Source organism: Hydra vulgaris, chromosome 05 (genome assembly GCF_038396675.1).
Source record: "Hydra vulgaris chromosome 05, alternate assembly HydraT2T_AEP".
Taxonomy (NCBI): domain Eukaryota; kingdom Metazoa; phylum Cnidaria; class Hydrozoa; order Anthoathecata; family Hydridae; genus Hydra; species Hydra vulgaris.
The window spans coordinates 4,220,083-4,242,032 of record NC_088924.1 but is presented as its reverse complement, the minus strand read 5'-3'; the positions used below and the strand labels follow the sequence as shown (position 1 = coordinate 4,242,032).

Sequence of the window (21,950 nt, the reverse complement as noted above, 5' to 3'; positions counted from 1 at the left end):
GTTTTGATAAAATAGTAATAAAATTATGAAACTTAGTTTAATTTAAAGCAAGGAATTATTTTTCTAAAAAAGTGCTTAGGGGGTAAGGATAGTGTGGACCTGTTGAGCTCAAATTTTTTGTGAGTTGTTTTTTAACCATTTGCCCCAAATCTAGAGTGTATTGTATTTTAGATTTGAAAATTTCCTCATATTGACTACCCCTACTTTACATGCACGTATTTATATAATAAACAATTTCCTCATATTGACTACCCCTACTTTACATACACGTATTTATATAATAAACAATTTCCTCATATTGACTACCCCTACTTTACATACACGTATTTATATAATAAACAATTTCCTTATATTGACTACCCCTACTTTACATACACGTATTTATATAATAAACAATTTCCTTATATTGACTACCCCTACTTTACATACACGTATTTATATAATAAACATATTGACTACCCCTACTTTACATACACGTATTTATATAATAAACAATTTCCTCATATTGACTACCCCTACTTTACATACACGTATTTATATAATAAACAATTTCCTCATATTGACTACCCCTACTTTACATGCACGTATTTATATAATAAACAATTTCCTCATATTGACTACCCCTACTTTACATACACGTATTTATATAATAAACAATTTCCTCATATTGACTACCCCTACTTTACATACACGTATTTATATAATAAACAATTTCCTCATATTGACTACCCCTACTTTACATACACGTATTTATATAATAAACAATTTCCTCATATTGACTACCCCTACTTTACATACACGTATTTATATAATAAACATATTGACTACCCCTACTTTACATACACGTATTTATATAATAAACAATTTCCTCATATTGACTACCCCTACTTTACATGCACGTATTTATATAATAAACAATTTCCTCATATTGACTACCCCTACTTTACATACACGTATTTATATAATAAACAATTTCCTCATATTGACTACCCCTACTTTACATACACGTATTTATATAATAAACAATTTCCTCATATTGACTACCCCTACTTTACATACACGTATTTATATAATAAACAATTTCCTCATATTGACTACCCCTACTTTACATACAAGTATTTATATAATAAACAATTTCCTCATATTGACTACCCCTACTTTACATACACGTATTTATATAATAAACAATTTCCTCATATTGACTACCCCTACTTTACATACACGTATTTATATAATAAACATATTGACTACCCCTACTTTACATGCACGTATTTATATAATAAACAATTTCCTCATATTGACTACCCCTACTTTACATACACGTATTTATATAATAAACAATTTCCTCATATTGACTACCCCTACTTTACATACACGTATTTATATAATAAACAATTTCCTCATATTGACTACCCCTACTTTACATACACGTATTTATATAATAAACAATTTCCTCATATTGACTACCCCTACTTTACATACAAGTATTTATATAATAAACAATTTCCTCATATTGACTACCCCTACTTTACATACACGTATTTATATAATAAACATATTGACTACCCCTACATTACATACACGTATTTATATAATAAACATATTGACTACCCCTACTTTACATACACGTATTTATATAATAAACATATTGACTACCCCTACTTTACATACACGTATTTATATAATAAACATATTGACTACCCCTACTTTACATACACGTATTTATATAATAAACAAAGAAGTGATAGCAATATAAAGTAAAGTAATATATTTTAACATTTTGGTTTTGTTAGGAAACAAAGTATCATTTATATAGTTCTTAGATATCTTGATTCTAAAAATATTTTATTCAATTAAAGTTTAAAAAGCTTAAACTTTCAAACCAAAACCAAACCAAATCAAAACCAAAATCAAAAAAAAAAAAAAATCGGTTTATGTATTTGTTGGAGTATCAGAAAATTTTGAGGTACCAAAAAATGTATTATAATTGACTCTCATTAATATATTCAATCAGTTTACACAAAAAAAAATATAAATTTATTTTTCCAGCACACACCCACTCCATCTTTTTTGGGTCTGCTAAACATAAAAAGCAATTTTTTAGACACCTCTTAATAAATCTAAATTTATTTTTTTTTTACAATTATTTGGTAGACATTTTCATAGGGAACAAAAAAATTTCAGATTGGGTGGACATAAAACCCAACTGTCAACTTAGCACACTGTGTATACTCGAGACGGATGTTTTTTTCAGGCATCTCTCTTTAGTAAGTCCGTAAAAAACGAGTCTTACGCAAGATCAATAATATTGAAAACAAAGCGATAAACCCAGTGCCAAAGGTAGGCTACCCTTATCCCTCAATTGGTGTGGGGGAAGGGAGGTAGGGAAGCAGCAAATTTTGTGTCCTTTTTCAACATTATCATGCAAAAATCCACAAAACATCATCAAATTTTCTAGTATTTCTAATTCATTCAAGAAACATACTTAAAGAACTTAATATAACCTCTGATTCTGCTATAAATTGTAAATTATTGACTATGATAAAGCTATCAAACCTTATTCAGATCTATATCTTACCTATCATTGCATCACTTCCTTATTACATTGATGATCTGTGCAGTCTTATCAGCAAATTAAATATCATACCTATGGCAATAGGGATTACTGAATCCAACTTTTACCTTAATGATTACAATATAACAGACATAACTATTAATGGATTCAACATTTAGCATTACCCCTCTGACGCCAAAAAAGGTGATGCTCTTTTATATCTGCAGTCTAATTTAAATTATGTAGTTTGTCATGATTAAAGATTTACTTACCAAATTTACTTGAGTCTGTTTTTGTTGAAATCATTAAGCCCCACAAAACAAATGTCCTAATTGGTTGTATATAATATTGCCATCCATCAATGAATCAAATTAAATTCAATACAACATTTTTAACTCCATTTCTTGAAAACTTAAGCAAAGACCGAAAATTATTTTTTTTAATGGGTGATTTCGATGCAGGTCTACTGAGCTATAGTGTATCTATTCCTATTTCCAACTACCTTGATACCTTATGTTCTTACTCGTTTAATTCTTCCATAATCTTACCTACTCGTATAACAGCTAAATCTCAAACACTTATTGATAATTTTATGAACTTCTACTCTTCTGATCATGGTAACTTTTAGGTAACTGAACTATTTCTCGGATCACACAGCACAATTTGTCTATGTTCCTGGCACATCCAGCCAACCAAATAAAGTTAAAATTTCTTGACAATGTCTAAAAAACATTGACCATAACAAATTTATTCTAGAAATTTTTAAAATAAGCTGGGAGCTTATAATTAAAAAAGATAACAGTATTAATCAATCCGTAATTCAATTTTTAAAATCGTTTAAAAGGATTTTATACCAATGTGCCCCCTATAAAACTTTGACTAAAAATCAAATCATACTTAAATCTAAACCCTGGATCTCTAAAGGCTTACTCTTTTTGTAAAAAATAGTAAGCTTTTAAAGATTTTTTTAGAGAAATCTATTTTTGTTAAAAACAAACTTAAAAAATATATGCAAGATGTAAAAACAATAATACTAAAAATTAACTTTTGACAAAATTTAAATTCCATAGAAATATAATTTGCATCTTATTAAAAAGTAGTAAAAAATCATACTACGTAACTTATTTCAATACCAACATGAACAACATAAAAAATAGATGGAAAGGCATAAAAAATATCATAAATATTAAAGCATCATTATACAAAACACCTACTCAGCTAAATCCGAAATAATATATCATCACAGACCATGCCACTGTTTCAAATATAAGTAATAACTACTTTGTCTCTATTCGCAAAAAACTACTCAATGAAATCAAAATGTTCTTATAGTGACTTTCCTAATGCTAATTTTTTCTTTATTGATCCTGTGAGTGAAGATGAGGTATCTAATTTTATTAATAATGCTCTTAAAAGTAATAAAAGTTATGGACCTTACAGCATACCTACATTTTTTCTAAAACTTACCTCTCACATAATCTCCAAACCTCTTAGCATTATGATAAATAATTCTTTTAAAAGTGGCAAATTCCCAGAAGTTTTTAAAGTAACTAAAGTCATTCGAGTTTATAAAAATGGCTCCTTACTAGATTTTTTTAACAATCAACCTATTTTACTTCTTTCCAACTTAAGCAAACTTTTTGAAAAGGCTATGCTAACAGGCTATACAAATTTCTAGAAAAAATTAAATGCTTGTACCAACATAGCATCTCTATTGGCAATCAATGGTTGACTTCCTACATTTTCAGCACATACAAACTTTCCGTTGCTAAATAATTTGATAGCTACTGTATAAGCTTTTGTCCATCCTAAAATTGTTGAAAATTTTTAATATTGAGTAAATAGTAAGTGCTATAATATTACTAATTTAATAAAGAAAAATTAAGCAAAATAAACAACAATTTAAATAAAAAGTAAAAAAACATAAATGGAAAAAGAATATAGTAGTTAAGTCTATAAATTTTTATTAAAAACTTTTATTGGTATTCTTCTCGAATACAAAAAAACTAAAAGATCATCGACACTACATAATCATTGACATTACTACATAATGTAATAAAATCGACATTACTACATAATCATCGACATTACTACATAATGTAATAAAATCGATATTACTACATAATCATCGACACTACTACATAATGTAATTAAATCGACATTACTACATAATCATCGACATTACTACATAATGTAATAAAATCGACATTACTACATAATCATCTACATTACTACATAATGTAATAAAATCGACATTACTACATAATCATCGACAATACTACATAATGTAATAAAATCGACATTACTACATAATCATCGACATTACTACATAATGTAATAAAATTGACATTACTACATAATGTAATTCATGTATTCATGAGACAAAGCAATGAATGTTTCGTAAGCCAATTTAAAGAATTATTAAATGATTACGTCGATAGGAATTTTATACTGCCTTCCCACGATGTTATTAGTGCTTATGGTTTATTTCTAAACCAATTTTGTAAAGTTTATGAAGAGGCATTTTTTTTAAAAGCAAAAGTTATAAATTTGTTATATCCCCGTGGATGACCAAAGGCCTTTAAAAATCATTAAGGAGAAAACGGAAATTGTATGATAAATATTTAAAAAAAAAAACTTATAAAAATGAAATTATTTACAAACATTATAAAAACTTATTTGAAAAAACTAAAAAACGATCAAAAGTTAATTACTACGCTAATTTACTAAAAAACAAAGGAAACGCTCGAAAAACGTGGAGTGTTATTGAGATTTAATTGGGAAGAAAAAAAATCCAAATAACAACTACCCCAAAAACTTATTATTGATGGAAAACTATTTTTCCATCAATAATAAGTTATTATTCATAAAGAGGTTACTATTGAGAAATTAAACAGTTTTTTCCTTGATGTTGGTCCAAACTTAGCAGCAAAAATTCCATTTGGACAAAAAAAATTCGATTCATATCTTACTAAGACTTTTAATAGTTTAAAAAGAAATAAAAGTTCAGACATAGATCAAATTAATGTTAATGTAATAAAAACCGTTTTTGATATTATCGAACCCTGGTTATTCTACATTTTTAATCTCTCACTTAAATCAGGTCATATTCCAAATAAATTAAAAATTGAAAAAGATCACCGATTTTCAAATATGGTGATGAGACTAATGTTTCAAACTACAGACCAATTTCAGTCTTGCCCTGCTTTTCGAAACTAATCGAACCCATTATATATAACAGACTTTTTAAATATTTTACTAAAAAATAAGATTTTATATCAAATATCAAAGTTTACTTTGGTTTAAATCATACCTAACTATCGAAAAGCAATTTATAATTAAAAAATCAAAAGACTCGAAAAACAACTTAATAACTTGTGGGGTACCCCAAGGTTCTATTTTAGGACCTTTATTATTTTTACTTTATGTAAATGACTTATATTTAGCATCAAAAATATTCAATACTATTTCGTTTCCAGATGACATAATTTATTTTATTCTCATGAAGATATTGATGTTCTTTTTAGAATAGTAAATGAAGAATTAGATAAGTTCAATGAGTGGTTTATAAGTAATCGTCTTTCATTAAATGCAGAGAAAACAAAATTTATCCTATTCCATAAGCCTAGTAAAGCCCTCAATATTCCTCTTAAGATATCCAATCTTTTAATCAATAACATAATAATTAAAAGGAAATTGACTACAAACTTTCTGGGAGTGCTTTTAGATGAAATATTGTCATGGAAATTTCATATTAATTATATCGAAAGTAAAATCTCAAAAAATATTTCAATTTTATATCGAACAAAATCTTTTCGTAATAATGAGTTTTTAAAAAATCTTTATTTATTGTTTATACACAGTTATCTTTCATACTGTAACGTCGCCTGGGGTAGCACTAATCACAATAAACTAAAGAACATTTATAACAAACAAAAACATGCTTGCAGGATAATATTTGGGGCAACCAGAGGTTCACTAAGTGAACCTCTCTTACGTCAGCTTGGAGCTTTAAATATTTTTAAACTTAATATCCATCAAGTTTTACTATTTATGTTTAGAGCAAAACGTGGGTTATCTCCAGTAATATTTCAATCCTATTTTAATGAAATCTCTCATAAATATCCAACCAGATTTTCAGAAAATAACTTTGTTGCTGCAATAATACATCTTAAATTAAGTTCAATATCGGGGACCTTTAGTTTGGCAAAATTTTTATCAAATTTTTAATGAAAAACAAAACTTTGTTTTAAATTGCACTTTGAAAATTTTGAGGCGAATTTAAATCGGCATTTGCTAAACATGGACTTTGATATATTAGATTTCAAATATCTTTTTTAATATCTTTTTTGACAATTTAAATAGATTTAAATTAAATCACTTAAAATAATCAGTTAAACTTATGCATTTACTTAAGCTTTAGTTACTAATGGTTCACAAACCATTAGTTACTAATGGTTACAAACCATTAGTAACAAACAATATACATAAAAGCAAATCTGCTTTTACGTTTATGTTGTTGTTGATATTTATTAATCAGCCCAAATTCTTATTTTTATTGCATTATTATTAATAAAACACAACTCTTGTTTATATGTTATGCACTTTTATACAAAGTGATTTTTTGTGGATTGATAACTATCATGATTTTCTCTTGTTTGCACTTTTTTCTTTTTTTAATTATTTCGCTGAATATTGTTCGCAAAAAATTATTTTTTGGCTGAAATTGTATGTATTTATACTCTTCTATTTATCATATATTACGTATGTAAATTTTAAACACGTTTTAGAATACTAATGCAACGGTGCTCGGTGATTAGACAACTTGTCTTCTTCTTGCTCCGGCCAGGATTTTTTATCATTGATAAAATTGATAAATTGACAAAAAAAGATATTACATTGATAGTATCAATGTAATATCTTTTTTTGTAATTTTTAAAACACGTAAAAATATATTAATAATAATAAGTAATCAATAACGAGTTACTAACTAATTAAAAAATGACTGTAATAATCTAAACTATTGAAAACTTCAAGCACTCATAAGCTTCGAACCGATGAATTATTTGTAAGATGAGAAAGCAGGAAAATTTGTGTATAGTGCATAGGAGAAGAGAAAAACTCAGTTTAGAAGATGCTTAAGGTTGTAAATATTGAAGAAACAAATAAATAACGTCTAAAACGTGCAAAATCAATGATACTAATGATGATGATAATGATGATGATCATGATCATGATCATGATGATCATATTGATCATAGTGATATTTATAAATGCATTGGGGAGTAAGGGGCTCTTTGATCTATGAGGCAGCTTGATCTTTTAGCGCTACATAATCTATTTATAATTATATCTGCGTGACGTCATAAGCTACTATCAGCGTATACTTATTTATTTTCGTTGTTGCTTTGCAAACTTTAAGAAATAAAAGTTTGATTTTCACGATAAAAGGTAAATTTGATAAACATGAGAATTATTCATATATCTTTATTACTATATTAAATATTTGTAAAATATCAACTGCAGTCACTAGGTATTTTATCGACGTATATTTTATGGTAGGAATTTGCCGTTGAATGTTATTTATCAGCGAGATACAGCCATTATTACATAATGTATACCTATAGGTGTTCCTTGATCTCTCTTACACGGGGCTGGTTTATCTGACGATCAAGGTGCCCCATACTAAAGTTATGATACATGTATAATATACTGTCTTTAGTTAAATTAGAATATTGATTGAAGTGCATTCATTGCACAAAGAAAAAATATCTTCATTTTCTTGACAAATAAAATTAATTATAAAAAATAAAAAGGTAAATTATTTTATCAAGATGTTCTAACATTACTCGATTTAATTTTGTTGAGTTTTTGATAGACATAAATATGTATCAGCTGCCGCTGGATTTGAAACTGTCAATAGGAAAGGTCAAGCATTTAAATAAAATGATTGATTGCGAACAAGAGTAATTTTTTTTCTTACGTTTTCCATCCTGTTCTCATTGAAGAAAAAGATCGGGCTTAATGAGTAATGGTGCACGCTTGGTGTCGGGGTTCGATACCCGTGTGTAGCAGACGCTTGGTCAAATTATTCGGAGTGTCTGTATTTGTACAGTGGTGGCTCAAAAAATTAGAGCCACCATAAAATTTCCTTATTTTTAAGGTTTAGGTGCCAAAATCACCGATTTTGGCATACATTGAATTTCTAAATCAATTGGTTTATGAACATTTAGGTATTTTAGAAAAAAAACGGTGATGACTTTTATATGTTTTATTACAAAAAAAAAAATGCACTTTAAAATCTACATCGAAATCAATATTTTGTATGACCACCTATAGCTGCGATGACTGCTGCAACTCTCCTTGGCATGCTCTCTATCAAATTTAAGCACTGTTTTTGAATGTTTTCGTTATGATGTCATACTTCAATTAATCTTTCAATTAATTATTGTTTATTGGTTATCAAAATTTTTGACATTTCCCGCTTTAAAAGTTCCCATAAATTTTCAATTCAATTTAAGTCTGGTGAATTTCCTGGCCAGGGTAAAACAGTAATTTTTTTGTTGTCTAAATACTTAGATACGCTTTTTACTTTATGGCATGGAGCCGAATTATGTTGGAAAATAAAATTTCTATCTTGAAATCAATCCTTTGCCTGAGGTATGAGGCGTTCTTCGAGAACTTTAATGTACTGATCCTGGCGCAACACATTTTGTACAATTCGCACCATTATTTTGAGTGAGTGTTTTACTCTTTGCACCAAACAGTCCTCATTAAACTTCTCGCCTTCTCTTCTTCTCGCAAAATTGGTTTTATCCATCATGATCTCTATAGTGGATTCGTCTGCGAAGCCAACATTAAAAGTCAAAATTATAAAAATAAAAAAATACCGTTTTTTTAATAAGTAGCCAAAATATGTAAAAGATTTCAGTTTATAAGAATGATTTTTTCAAATATACCTTTTTCCAATCATCAACAGTAAAGTGTGAATAATTTTTGCCCATTATAGGCGCTTTTCTTTCATAACTTCAGTGAGCTTGGGTCTGATTGCAGGTCTACAAGCTTTGAAGCCCTGTTCTGCCAATCTTCTTCGAAGAGTCCTCAAAGAAATTGATATTCCTTGTTCATTACGGATTTCTTTAAGGACTTTTTTTGATTTTCTCCTATTTTCCACCACTATATCTCTTATTTTTCTCTCTGTACGTTGGGTTGTCACTCAATGTCTGCCCCAGTTTTTCCTCTTTTCTGACAACAATGGTTCATTTTTCCCCATTTTTTTCTTAATTCTATCGACTGTTGTCCGAGAAACCTTTACATTCTTTGCTATTTGTCTACTGGAGCTATTTCCAGCCAATAAAAGACCCTGAATCAGTCTAATTAGAGATGGTGAAAAATTCCTGTTGCTTTCCCATTGCTTGAAAGATAACGATTGAAGGTTAGGTTATGTTGAAAAATAAAATAAATAGAGACAAAATAATATTTGATTTTTTAAACGCTCAAATAGAAGAAGCACTTACCTCTGTTCAGAAAAATGAAAAATAATTTTCAGTGAAAAATATGAAAATAAAAGTAATTTGTTCTTGGACTAAATAATTCTGTCAAAAATCCACGTGTATTCAAAAAACTACCGTTAATAACTCAAACGCTACTAACTTCATTGCAATGCAATAAAATGTGTTGCCACTATGATAAAATAATGTCAAGATGTGGCGTAATGCATATTTGTGACATTTACTAATTGAAATCAAATAACTACAAAGAATTTGATATTTTAAATACGTATTTTATGAAGAATTTAGGAAATAAAAAATTATGAGGAATTTTAGGGCGGCTCTAATTTTTTGAGCCACCACTGTAAATAGCTGCTAAATTTATGTCACTGTTTCTCGTTCATTTAGTTTTACGTTGTTTTTCTTTATGTTTAGTTAATTAATGCTGCTTCATTAATTAATTGACTGAATTTGTATTAATACTTATGTTCTTTTGTTATGTTCCTGTCAATTTTGTGGAGAATAAAGATATATATAATTATTGTGTAAAATTCTAAAAATGTTTATGATATTTTTTAAAAAATTTCAGATTTGGTGTTGACTGAAAATAGTTAGAAATAGAATTCGGAAGACAGATAAAGGAATGGTACCTCCCGAAACAATGAGAGCAGCTGTGGATGAAGTTTTATTGAAAAACAGGCCTAACAATGAAGTTGCTCGAGAGTTTGGTATCAATCGTATGACATTGAAAAGATATATTAAAAAGGAAAGACTTAATACCGATGTTACATTTAAACCAAGATTTAATACACGACAGGTCCTCTTAGAAGAAGAAGAAGACTGCTTATCAAATTATTTGCTTCAAGCTTCGAAGATGAACTATGGCCTTTCAACAAAAATAACTCGTCAATTAGCATATGAAATGGCTGTTGCTAATAATAAAGTTTGTCCGGATTCATGGATTATCATCAAAGTGGCAGGCATCGATAGGTTACAGAGCTTTATGAAATGAAAACCAGAATTATCTTTACGAGCTCCAGATGCCACCAGCTTTGCAAGAGCAACAGCTTTTAACAGATTCACCGTTAGTGAATTTTTCCGGAATTTCCGGTGCGAAGAACAAAAAGTGCGAGAACGTCATCAGTTTGGTCCACAAAGCATTTACAATGCGGACGAAACAGGAACAACAACCGTACAAAAGCCTGTTAAGGTTATTGCTAGTAAAGATGTCAAACAAGTAGGTAGCATAACATCGGCAGAAAGAGGAACTCTCGTGACTGCCTGCTGTGCTGTAAATGCGATCGGCATTTCGGTACCACCACTGTTCGTTTTTCCGAGGGTGAAGTTTCGAGATTTTATGAATAAAGATGGCCCACCCGGATGCGTAGGAATTCCTTATCATCTGGTTAGATGACATCAGATATCTATGTCGAGTTGTTGAAACATTTTATCAAACATTCGCACTGTTCGAAAGATTCTCAAGTTCTTTTTGTGCTAGACAACTACGAGAGCCATATATCTGTGGCAGCCTTCGATTTGCTGAAAGAAAACGGAATAACTATGCTTAGTTTTCCACCACACTTCCGTCACAAGCTGCAACCGTTGGACAAATCTGTATACGGGCCTGTGAAGAGGTATTACGATGCGGCTTGCGGCAACTGGTTAATCAGCAGTACCAGACGCATAAATATATATGACATTGTTTCGCTTGTGTGTGAAGCATACGGTAAAGCCTTTACAAAATCAAACATTGAATCTGGATTTAAAGTTGTCGGGATTGATCTATTCAATCCGGAAATTATCACAGATGACGAATATCTGCCAGCATCAGTGACCGATCATCCAGCACCCACTCCTACTGTTAAACATCCAGAAATTTATGAAGATATTGCAGAAACTATTATATCTAAGCCCGATGAAAATCTGCAGGAAATGGCTAGCTTGGATGAGCGAGACTCTTTTGAATTAGCAGGACCCTCTGTTGCTGTAGCAGGACCATTTGTTGCCGTAACAGCAACTCCAAATGTCGTAACACCGGAATTTCTGAGACCCATTCCGAAGGCTCCAGCCAGAAAAAAATAATTTAAAAGTAGGCAACAAAAAATAAGAGTTTTGACACACACTTCTTAACAGATAGTTGAATCATCAGACCTGAACTTTGACTTTGATGCACTGAATGTGAAGGATTTTGTTCTTGTTAAATTTGATTCAAAAAAGAAAACTATTCATTATGTTGGACAAATCTTTGAAGAAGAAAATGTGCGAATGCTCAAATATTTGAAAAGAGAAAATTTAAAATCGTAAAAATTTAGCTCTGTCAGTGAGCATTTGATTTTCGATGTTGATTTTTCAGTTTTTGCAAACATTTCTTAAAATTTCTGATGAAAAAACTTGTTCACTAAACTTTAAGTGTGAATCTCTTGGCTGAAATTTGAAGAACTATACTTTTAATTATGCTTTATTGCCAACTTTTTATTGATTTTGTAAAAAATTGTATATCAGATCAATGCCTCATAATGCAGATCACGTGTCCCATATATGGGGTACCGTGATCCTTTTGTAGTTGATGTCATAAAGTTGAGTTCTAGTTTACTAAATATTATTTGGACCAAAATTAGTTTGTTTATTTAAATAAAAAAATAAATACTCTTTTAAAAATATTGAAAATAATATTGTTGTCGGCAAGGGTTTTCAAGTAATCAACCATAAACCATATAAAGGATCGAGGTGCCCCCATCTCCCCTATATAAACAAAATCAAGAATAAATTTTTTTTTTAAATGTACTTTAGGATGTATAAATGTTTATGCAGCTCAGGTCACAAACCCTGCCCCGGTTATATTTTAGCAAACCCGGCCCCGGACCCGGCCTAATATTAGCCCCGGTCGTTCATTATCCACTGTACAAATTATTCAATCAAAACACAACAAAAATTTTTACAGCTGCTATAAAATTATTTCAAAAATCATACAAAACTACAACAACAAAGTTAAATTCAAAAACTCAACAATGAGTTTACTTGCCAAATGCAAACCAAGTATGGCGTTGAACAAATGTTTTAGATTTTAAAACATTTTTTAAACGCCATACTTCTCTTGGTTTGGTATTTGAAAATGGTGTCGCGCATTTATAAATTATCATTTTTTCTAAATTAGAATAAAAAATATAATTTATAAATGCGTGACAACTTTTTCAAATACCCCTAGTACTGCATACATTGGTTTGTCAGAGGGCGTTTAGAAAAAGAGGCAAGCAAATCATAAATACTAATTTAAAGGGAAAACTTTCAATTGCAAATTTCTCAGAATATTTACGGAATCAAAAGAAAAATTTAAAGTAAACACAAGTTAAAATGGTCAACCCTAAAGTTAAGCCCGGCCTAATAGCTTTTTGTCGTGATATTCACGACAAAAAGCTTATAGGCCGGCGTCTGTGGCATGAAATTCAATCACTTTCGTTAGACACATTGAGTAACTAAGTTCTGAAAAGACCAACTTGCATTTTAAGTATCATAGAATCTAAAATAAAAAGATTCCACTCTAAAAGTGTCCCAAGCGGCCAGTATAGAACCTCAAAGTGACCAATTATCGTGTCTATCGTGTGCTACCGATTTCATTCGGTTTCCTATAAAATATTTTGCAGAACGTTTTTTATCAAAGATATTTACGATTTTTGGTGTAGAAAACAGTTCTGTAAAATAAAAACCTCATAAATATTAGTATACAAATTTTTTTATAGTTGAGCAGAATGAATGCCTGTTCTATTCACTTTGATGGTTTTTCTGACGATTTGATTTTAATTTCTGAAAAATGACTATTATCTAATAAGCTTGCCAAAAAATTATGGTTACTTTATGCTGAATATAAACAACACTTTGTTAGGTTATTTGGTAATGTTCAGCTTCTTCGCATGCCATATAATGTATGGCATATGCCATACATTTTCTGTTTAAAGAGGAAGGTTATATGTATATATATATATATATATATATATTTAAATAAAACAGAAAATGATTTTTTTTTAAATCTTTTTGAATGATTTCTATCAGAAAAATTTTCACCTTCACTGAAGTCTCTTAAATCATTTTCATCATGCTCATTTTTTATCAACAGGTAGCTTTATCTTGTGGCATTACTCTTGACTATGAAGCAAATGAAAATGAAATGGTGTTTTGCTACATTGCTTGCTATAAATTATTAACTAATAAAACAAAAATTGAGAGAGCTCAAAAATTAGCAGAGAAAGACCAAGGTAAGTCACTTAAAAATCAAAAACAACCTTTAAATGTTTCAGTTTCTTCACCAAAGAAAACGCGATCATCACAAGTTATAAAACAAAGTAGCAGCAGATCAGCCGTTCTCCCAGATATATGTATCATTTGCAAGAAAAATGAAAAATTTGTATGTATTTAGTCTAGCAGTATTATTATTTTATAGTTTGTTTTTTATATTTTATAGGTTATGAAGTTAAATCAGTTACCAAGTTTATTTTAATAATATTACATTTATTGATTAACCAGGCAAATAATTTATTGGTAACACTCCCTCTGAAATCACAGGTTTAATTCTCAATAATACCTTTAGTTGCTTTATAGTAGTAGTAGTGGTAGTAGTAGTAGTAGTAGTAGTAGTAGTAGTAGTAGTAGTAGTAGTAGTAGTAGTAGTAGTAGTTTGTGTGAGCCTTCAAGTTACGTTTTACGAGCCCTGATGTTACGTAAAGGTCCCTTATGTTACAATATGAGCCCTAGCGTTACTATTTGAGCCCTCATGTTACGTTTTAGCGTAACATGAGGGCTCTTGAGCCCTTAAGTTACGCGTTTTGATAATGAAAGTAAACAAGTTTAAAATGAGTTTTAAAACAATTACCTTTAGAGCGCGAAGCGTATAATTTGAACCTGTGGAAATTATAAGTTACTCCTACATGAGTTACATTAAATAATTAATACCAATACTATTCTCTAAAATTTAGAGTAAATAACGAATCTTTTAAAATGTATATATATATATATATATATATATATATATATATATATATATATATATATATATATATATATATATATATATATATATATATATATATATATATATATATATATATATATATATATATATATATATATATATATATATATATATATATATCTGTGTATGTGTTCTTATATGGAAGATGTCTAATTTTCGTATACTTTATACTATATAGCTTAAGAAAATTAGAAATGAATCAAGAATCTGTTTCAATTTCACCTTGTGTATTATGCACATGTGTTGTGAACACCGAATTTCAAGGTGGTACTGTTGGTGAAGGAAATTTTGTTTGTAAAACTTGTTATGGTAACTTTTTATTATTTTTTTTATAATAAACTTTTTCATAATTTAGAAATAAAAATGTACAGACATATATTAAAAATTTTTTTTTTCCATTTATGTTCAAAAAAGTTTCTATTGTGTTATGCTTTAATGATTATTTTATTGTTTCAGTCTTACTGAAACAAATATAGTTCTATATGTTTAAGTTTAAAATAATATAGGTTCAAACAGATCAACGTGAAATAAGTGCTGCAAGTTTTTTACACTTTATTTATTTTATTTGTGTCTGTATTTCTCTTATTTTATGTAGATAGCATTGAGGTTATGGCAAATTCAGAAAAAGTTGTTTCTGAAGGTGAGTTTCCAATGATTTTGATTTATATATATATATATATATATATATATATATATATATATATATATATATATATATATATATATATATATATATATATATATATATATGTATATATATTTTTTTTAAGTTGTGGAAAAATTTACAAAAAAGGAGTTTGATGAAATTGCTGCATCTTCAACATTAAAAATGATTTTTTCTGGAAAAGTATAATTTTATAGTTTTTCATCTTAGTTTGTTAAAACAGATAACAAGTTATTTAAATACTGTTCGAATTGTTAGGTATATATATAAGTTTTATGATGTACTATCACTTATGGCCCTGCGAATCTTCGAAATTTTGAATCAAATTGTTTTTTCGTAAAAGGATTTAGGATTCAATTTTAAAGTCTTTAATCGTAAGTGATTTGAGATTCAATTTAAAAATCAAAAATGATTTGAGTTTTTTGAATCCTTATTTATTTTGTTTTTGTTGTGGTTCTTCAAGATATTCAGCGCTTTGGCACTATTGAAATAGTGTTATTTATCTTCAAATACATTATTATTCAATCAATAAATGGGTTAACTAGGGCAAAAGCACCAAATAATAATTTATAAAAATTTATTTTTGAAATATTTATTTTATGAAAAATATATTTAAAAATAAAAAGGTTTAAACTCAGATTTCCTTTAATTGCTCATTCATTTCTTGAATCAAGACCTGCTTTTTGGAGATTTGAAACAAAAAATACAGATTCGCAGGGCCCAACTATTACTACATGGTATTTAAATAAAAAGTTTGAATTTTTTGCTAAATTAATTTTACTACGTTATCGAAGTTTGGATATAAAAGCAACAGTTAATAAATTTGTGATTGGTTGCCACTTTTAATGAAACAATTTACAAGTATGCTTGTGCACTTAATTGTCTTTTTTATTTTATAGTTGCATAGTTATAGGCATAACATATATAAAGAAGGAGGTTCACGAAAAAGTAAAGATTATTTAAATATAAAATAATACTGCATAAAAAATTAAATTATCAGAATAAATTTAAGTTGGTCATTAAATATTAATTATTTTATTTTAGTATGTATTTAAATTTTTTTAGAAAATATGATCAATTTTGAAAATAGATCAAATTTTGTTGATCTCCTGTCTAAGGATCAATCCAGTTTTTTATATATGGCATTAGGCTCAAATTTTCGTGAAACTAAGGTATAATTAAATACACAATTAAGTTACCAATATGTTTCAATAGTTGTGTAATTTTTCTCATTATTTTTTTTCAGTACAACGATTACATCTACAAAGTTATTATTCCAGAATGCTTTGTTAGTCTTTTTTCAAAATTTATGCATTGGTCCAGAATTCAGGTAAGAAAATCATATTTTAAAAATTTTAACAAGTAACAAATTTTATTTATTTTTTTTTTAATATTTTTTATTTTATTTTAAAATTCTCATTTTATAATATTTTGAAAAATTGTTTGTTCATAAATTTTTTGTTTTTATTTTTGGTATTTATGTTAAAAAAATTATTTTTTAGGCTGAAGTTTTTTTGGAGAAGTTTTTTTCTGCAAAGTTAGATCAGAATAATTTATTTATTTATTTTACAATTTAGTTACAAAAAATGTAGAATAATTTTATTTACTTAATAATTTAAATATATAAGTTGTATTTTTATTATATTGATATAAAGGAATAAACCTTTGGAAAAGAAAGCAGCTTCACACGTGTCAAATGAAAGGTAGATATCCTGTATATAACTTTTATTTTTCTAACCAATCCTATCAACTTAAAAATTATTTATTTTATAAACTTTATTTAATTAAGCATGAAAATTGAAATAATGAGAGCTCTTGAAAATGATGATTTCCATGCTGCATCAACGGTATTTTTTATTTTGATATATGTATTATTATCTAATATATAGTTATATAATTTGATATACATTTTTTTATCATGTTTTTGTTAACTTACTTTACATGAAAATTGCAAAAGTTCATTCGTTAATTTCTTAAATAATTTATATTCTTTAAATGATAAAAACTAACCAACAACAAATTGAACATGTCAGCTACACTTTCACACAAAAATAATTTGGATTATGCAGATAAATTCATTGTATAAATATCATTTTACAGTGACACTTTTTTTATTATCTTTTTTTATCATTTTTATATCAATTTTCATATATTTACATCAATAACAATTTGCTAAAAGTTGATAAAAAGACAATTATATTAGACTACTTTTAAATTTTCTGCCATGGAAAATCACAGAAAAAGTTTTAACTATTTTTCTTGTTGTTTTTTGAAAAGGTCATTTCAAAACTCAAAGCTTCTGCTTCAAAAAATTCCGGTTCAAAAGAGGTTAAAACTCGTCGAAAAGTTAAATGTCCTAAATGTAATGAGTGAGTATCTTAATAAATAATTTTTTATTATAACTAAGATAATATCAAAAATTATTTTAATAATTTATATCTCCACCTATTAAATTGTATGAATTTATAGCTTATTTAGGTTCTTAACAAAGTTATGAAAGTGTTTTTCAATACTTTTATTTAAATTTTAAGAAAGTTTAATAATTTAATATAGTAATAAGTATATAAGTTTTGTCTAAGTATTAAGTATTTATAATAAGACATAAACTAAAAATTGTTTTTTAGTTTCTACTTTCATATTACATCTACTTTCATCAGCTTTAAAGTATTTTTTATTGTTAGGAGAGTAGCACATCTAGACAGACATTTAATGTCTAAAAAACATGTCTGGGATACGCTAAAAGCAAAAAACGCTAGAGTAGATTTTGATCTTAACCTTCCGAGAAAGGTGCTCTCACCTTCTAAAAGACGATCAAAGATCCGTCACTACAAAAAACAAATATGTGGTTTTTCTCACTGCCTAAAAGAAGTTAAAAGATTGAATAACCATCTAAGACAATTTCATGGTTTAAAAACAAAAGAGGAAATTCAAAGAGCAACTATGCTTGCAAGACCTGTTCTTGAAACTAGTGATAAAGAGTCAAACAATGATTCAAGTTCTGATTCTTCATCTACAGAGGATGAAGAGCTATTAGAAAATAATTTCACTAAAGCTATTCATAGTGAAAGCAATTTTTTGGCTTCAGACAGCGAGGAAGATGATTGGCTTGGTGTAAAATATCTTCAAAAAAGATTAGAAAATAATTCTAAAAATAATTTAAGTGTTGAACATGATCTTAGAAGTAAAAGAGATACTCAGTCAGCTGCTGAAGAAGATTCTGAAGATTCATCTGTTGACTTTGATGATGGTGAGCAGATTTTTTACATGGCTTCATCTGAAGAAGAACAACTTTTAGATAGTTTTGTAATTTGGCTGCAGAGTCCAGATGGTGGGATCAAACCTGAGCGTACAGCTAAAAAGCATAAAAATGTAGTTATGGGTGTTGTGCGACATGCTGCAGAGGATGACATTAACTATAAGCATCTTGCTTGCACTTCTTTTTTAAACTCCTGGATGTTGAAAATGCAACACGACCAGAAACAACCTGGAACAATTAAAACTTATTTAGGTTCAATACAAGTATTTTTAGATTTTTGTATTTTGAGAGAAAGAAATGATATCATTACTAATGATGAGTATGTGAAGCTAAAAGTTTTGATTAAAAAATGGACTCGTACCTTATGGAAGGGATCCAAGAGAGGCAGTTTGAGAAAGATTTGGAAGACTTTCACAGCTTTCCATCTGAAGATGAAATCATTAAATTTGATGCTTCAGATTATGTAAAAAGTGCGAAAAAACTTTTAAAAAGCTGCAATAACAGTAACTTTGTTTTAAATAAGTCTAATTATTGCTTAGCCAGATCATATTTATTGACCTATATACTATTTAATAATGCATCAAGACCTGGTGCAACTGCTAATATGACTATTGGTGAATTTAGAAGAGCTCTTTATAATGCTAGCGGCTATACAGTCAGTGTTAAAAAACACAAAACAAGCTACAAAGGACCTGCCAACATAGCAATGACTGTAGAACTGTACAATGAAGTTGCTGTTTACATAGAGTTTCTCAGGAATAAGCTTGTAGGCATATCTCAGCCAACTGATACAGAACCTGTTTTCCTAAGTTTCAGTGGTGTAGCTATGGATTCATCAATGATATCCTCTCAATTTACTCTATTTTGGAACCGTGCTTTGGGCAAAACAAATTCAGATTCTTCTGCAATGAATCCAACCCTGGTGAGGAAATACACTACAACTAAAGTACATAGTCAATTTCCTCATTTAAAGGAAAAAACAGCACAACACTTGTGTCACAGCTTGAAAGTTGCTGAAACAAATTATGCATTGTATGACACACAAAATTCTACATCAAGCACATGTACTGCGTTAACTTCTGTACAAAGATCAACTAATGGAGTTTTAAAAGGCACCACAGATAAAATAGACACTACTATGGATTTGTTTAATGATGAGATAACCAAAGGCTTGATTACAATAGCAGATGTTCGAAAAAAGATTACAGGTGCAGATTGTGATTTGAAGAAAGTATTAGATAAAGTAAGGCATACAATCCGTAAAAGAAATATAACTGCAGGATCCATACCAACTGTTGAAAAAGTTCATTTCTCAATTGAGCCTACAATTGAAAGAGTTGAAAAAGATGATGAAATTGTTGAAGAAAAAAATAAGAAAGAAAAACCTGAACCTTTTAAAAAATTGTATAGTTTTAGAGATAGAAAAGAAAAAAAAAGACATATAAATGATGAGTTATTGGAAAGTGCAGAGCATGTCGAAACTGTCGATTTTTCTGATCTTGATTATGTTGCACCATCTCCAGAAGTCTCATTTAAAAGAATAAGAAAAGAATTTACAGAAGATGATAATCGACTTATATACAAGTGTCTATCATCAGTTATATTTTCAAATGAGCCTATTGTTAAAAGTAAGTTTATGTCAACTTTAAAAAGTCAACCAGAGTTAGTTAATATTGTAAATCAGTTTGGGATTCAATCGTTGATTGTAAAGATGAGAACAGAAAGACAAAAGAATTTTAAGGCATTGTAATATACTCTTGATGTTAAAATTTAGTAACATACTTTTTATTTGTCTTTATGTTATGTGTGTCAAATATTAAAGTTTACTTTTAAAATTTAAATATAATACTAAAGCAGTTTTTATTTATTATACGTTATGGTATTGAGTTTTTCTGTGCATAAAGTAAATGATTTTTTTATAAATAAAGTGGATGATGTTTTTTTTTATCTGTTTATGCATTTCAATGAAGCATTGGTTAATCTATACCTTAGTAATTTTCGTTTACATATAAATTTAATTTTAAAAAGTTTTAAAAGTAATGATTTCAAATAATTATTATTATTATTACATTAAATATAATTATTATAATTAATCAAAATATTATTTATTTATTTAGTTATAATTTAATAATATTTATTGAAAATAGCAGAATAGCAAATTAAAATTTAACAAGAAACGCAGTGACATGATTGATCTTTAGTAGGTTTGGCTTGTTTTATTATATATAATAGGTATATTGCGAATTATTTTATTTTAATATTGCTAATTTTTTGCTGTTTAATTTCGTTAATTTAATAATTGATTTTCTTATTCAAACAGGTAGCGTTGTTGCAATGGAAATCAATCAGTGTTGATGTGATGAGAATCTAAATGATGAATAAAAAACTTCTTGTTTAAAATTAAGTTTTTTGTAGCCTAATTTTTTCTGAATCGTTATTGTTTTATATATATATATATATATATATATATATATATATATATATATATATATATATATATATATATATATATATATATATATATATATATATATATATATATATATATATATATATATATATATATATATATATATATATATATATATTATATTCATTTATTTAGTTATCGAGGACCAATTACAAGTTATTTATAAGTAATCGAGGTAAGTCTTTCGATGTATTGCTTAAACATTCTAGATACGGTGTACTAAATCGATTAGAAAGGAAAACGAAATAAAAAACAGCAAAGCACGTGCTTTGTAAAAACCATCTCTACAATTCAAGGCGATTTATTATCATTGGCAAGTAAATGAAAACATAAAAAATATTTGAAATTTGTTTATTTAATTTCTTTTTAATAGGTATTTTATTAGAATACTTTATTACTATATTATTAAATGTTGAAAGCTATAACTCTTGTCATTAATGTTGTCACAACTTCGCTTATGAAATATTCCAACCAAAATATCCAACCAAAAACT

The 21,950-nt window shown here is 28.0% G+C and overlaps 1 protein-coding gene across 2 annotated transcripts; it reads left to right on the top strand.

Annotated features, from left to right (window-relative positions):
- The first annotated feature begins 15,243 nt into the window (after nt 1-15,243).
- On the top strand, nt 15,244-21,421 carry LOC136080475 (uncharacterized). 2 transcript variants are annotated; one of them, XM_065797175.1, is made up of 11 exons: nt 15,250-15,376; nt 15,663-15,707; nt 15,838-15,914; nt 16,631-16,679; nt 16,797-16,903; nt 16,978-17,061; nt 17,234-17,268; nt 17,387-17,434; nt 17,521-17,578; nt 18,009-18,100; nt 21,308-21,421. In XM_065797175.1, the coding sequence occupies exons 1-11, from the start codon at nt 15,262-15,264 to the stop codon at nt 21,309-21,311; spliced, it is 714 nt and encodes a 237-aa protein (XP_065653247.1). In that variant the 5' UTR covers nt 15,250-15,261; the 3' UTR covers nt 21,312-21,421. The 2 variants fall into 2 exon arrangements, with proteins under 2 accessions (XP_065653246.1, XP_065653247.1); XM_065797174.1 differs by lacking the exon at nt 21,308-21,421 and having other exon boundaries at nt 15,244-15,376; nt 18,009-20,850.
- The last annotated feature ends 529 nt before the right edge of the window (nt 21,422-21,950 follow it).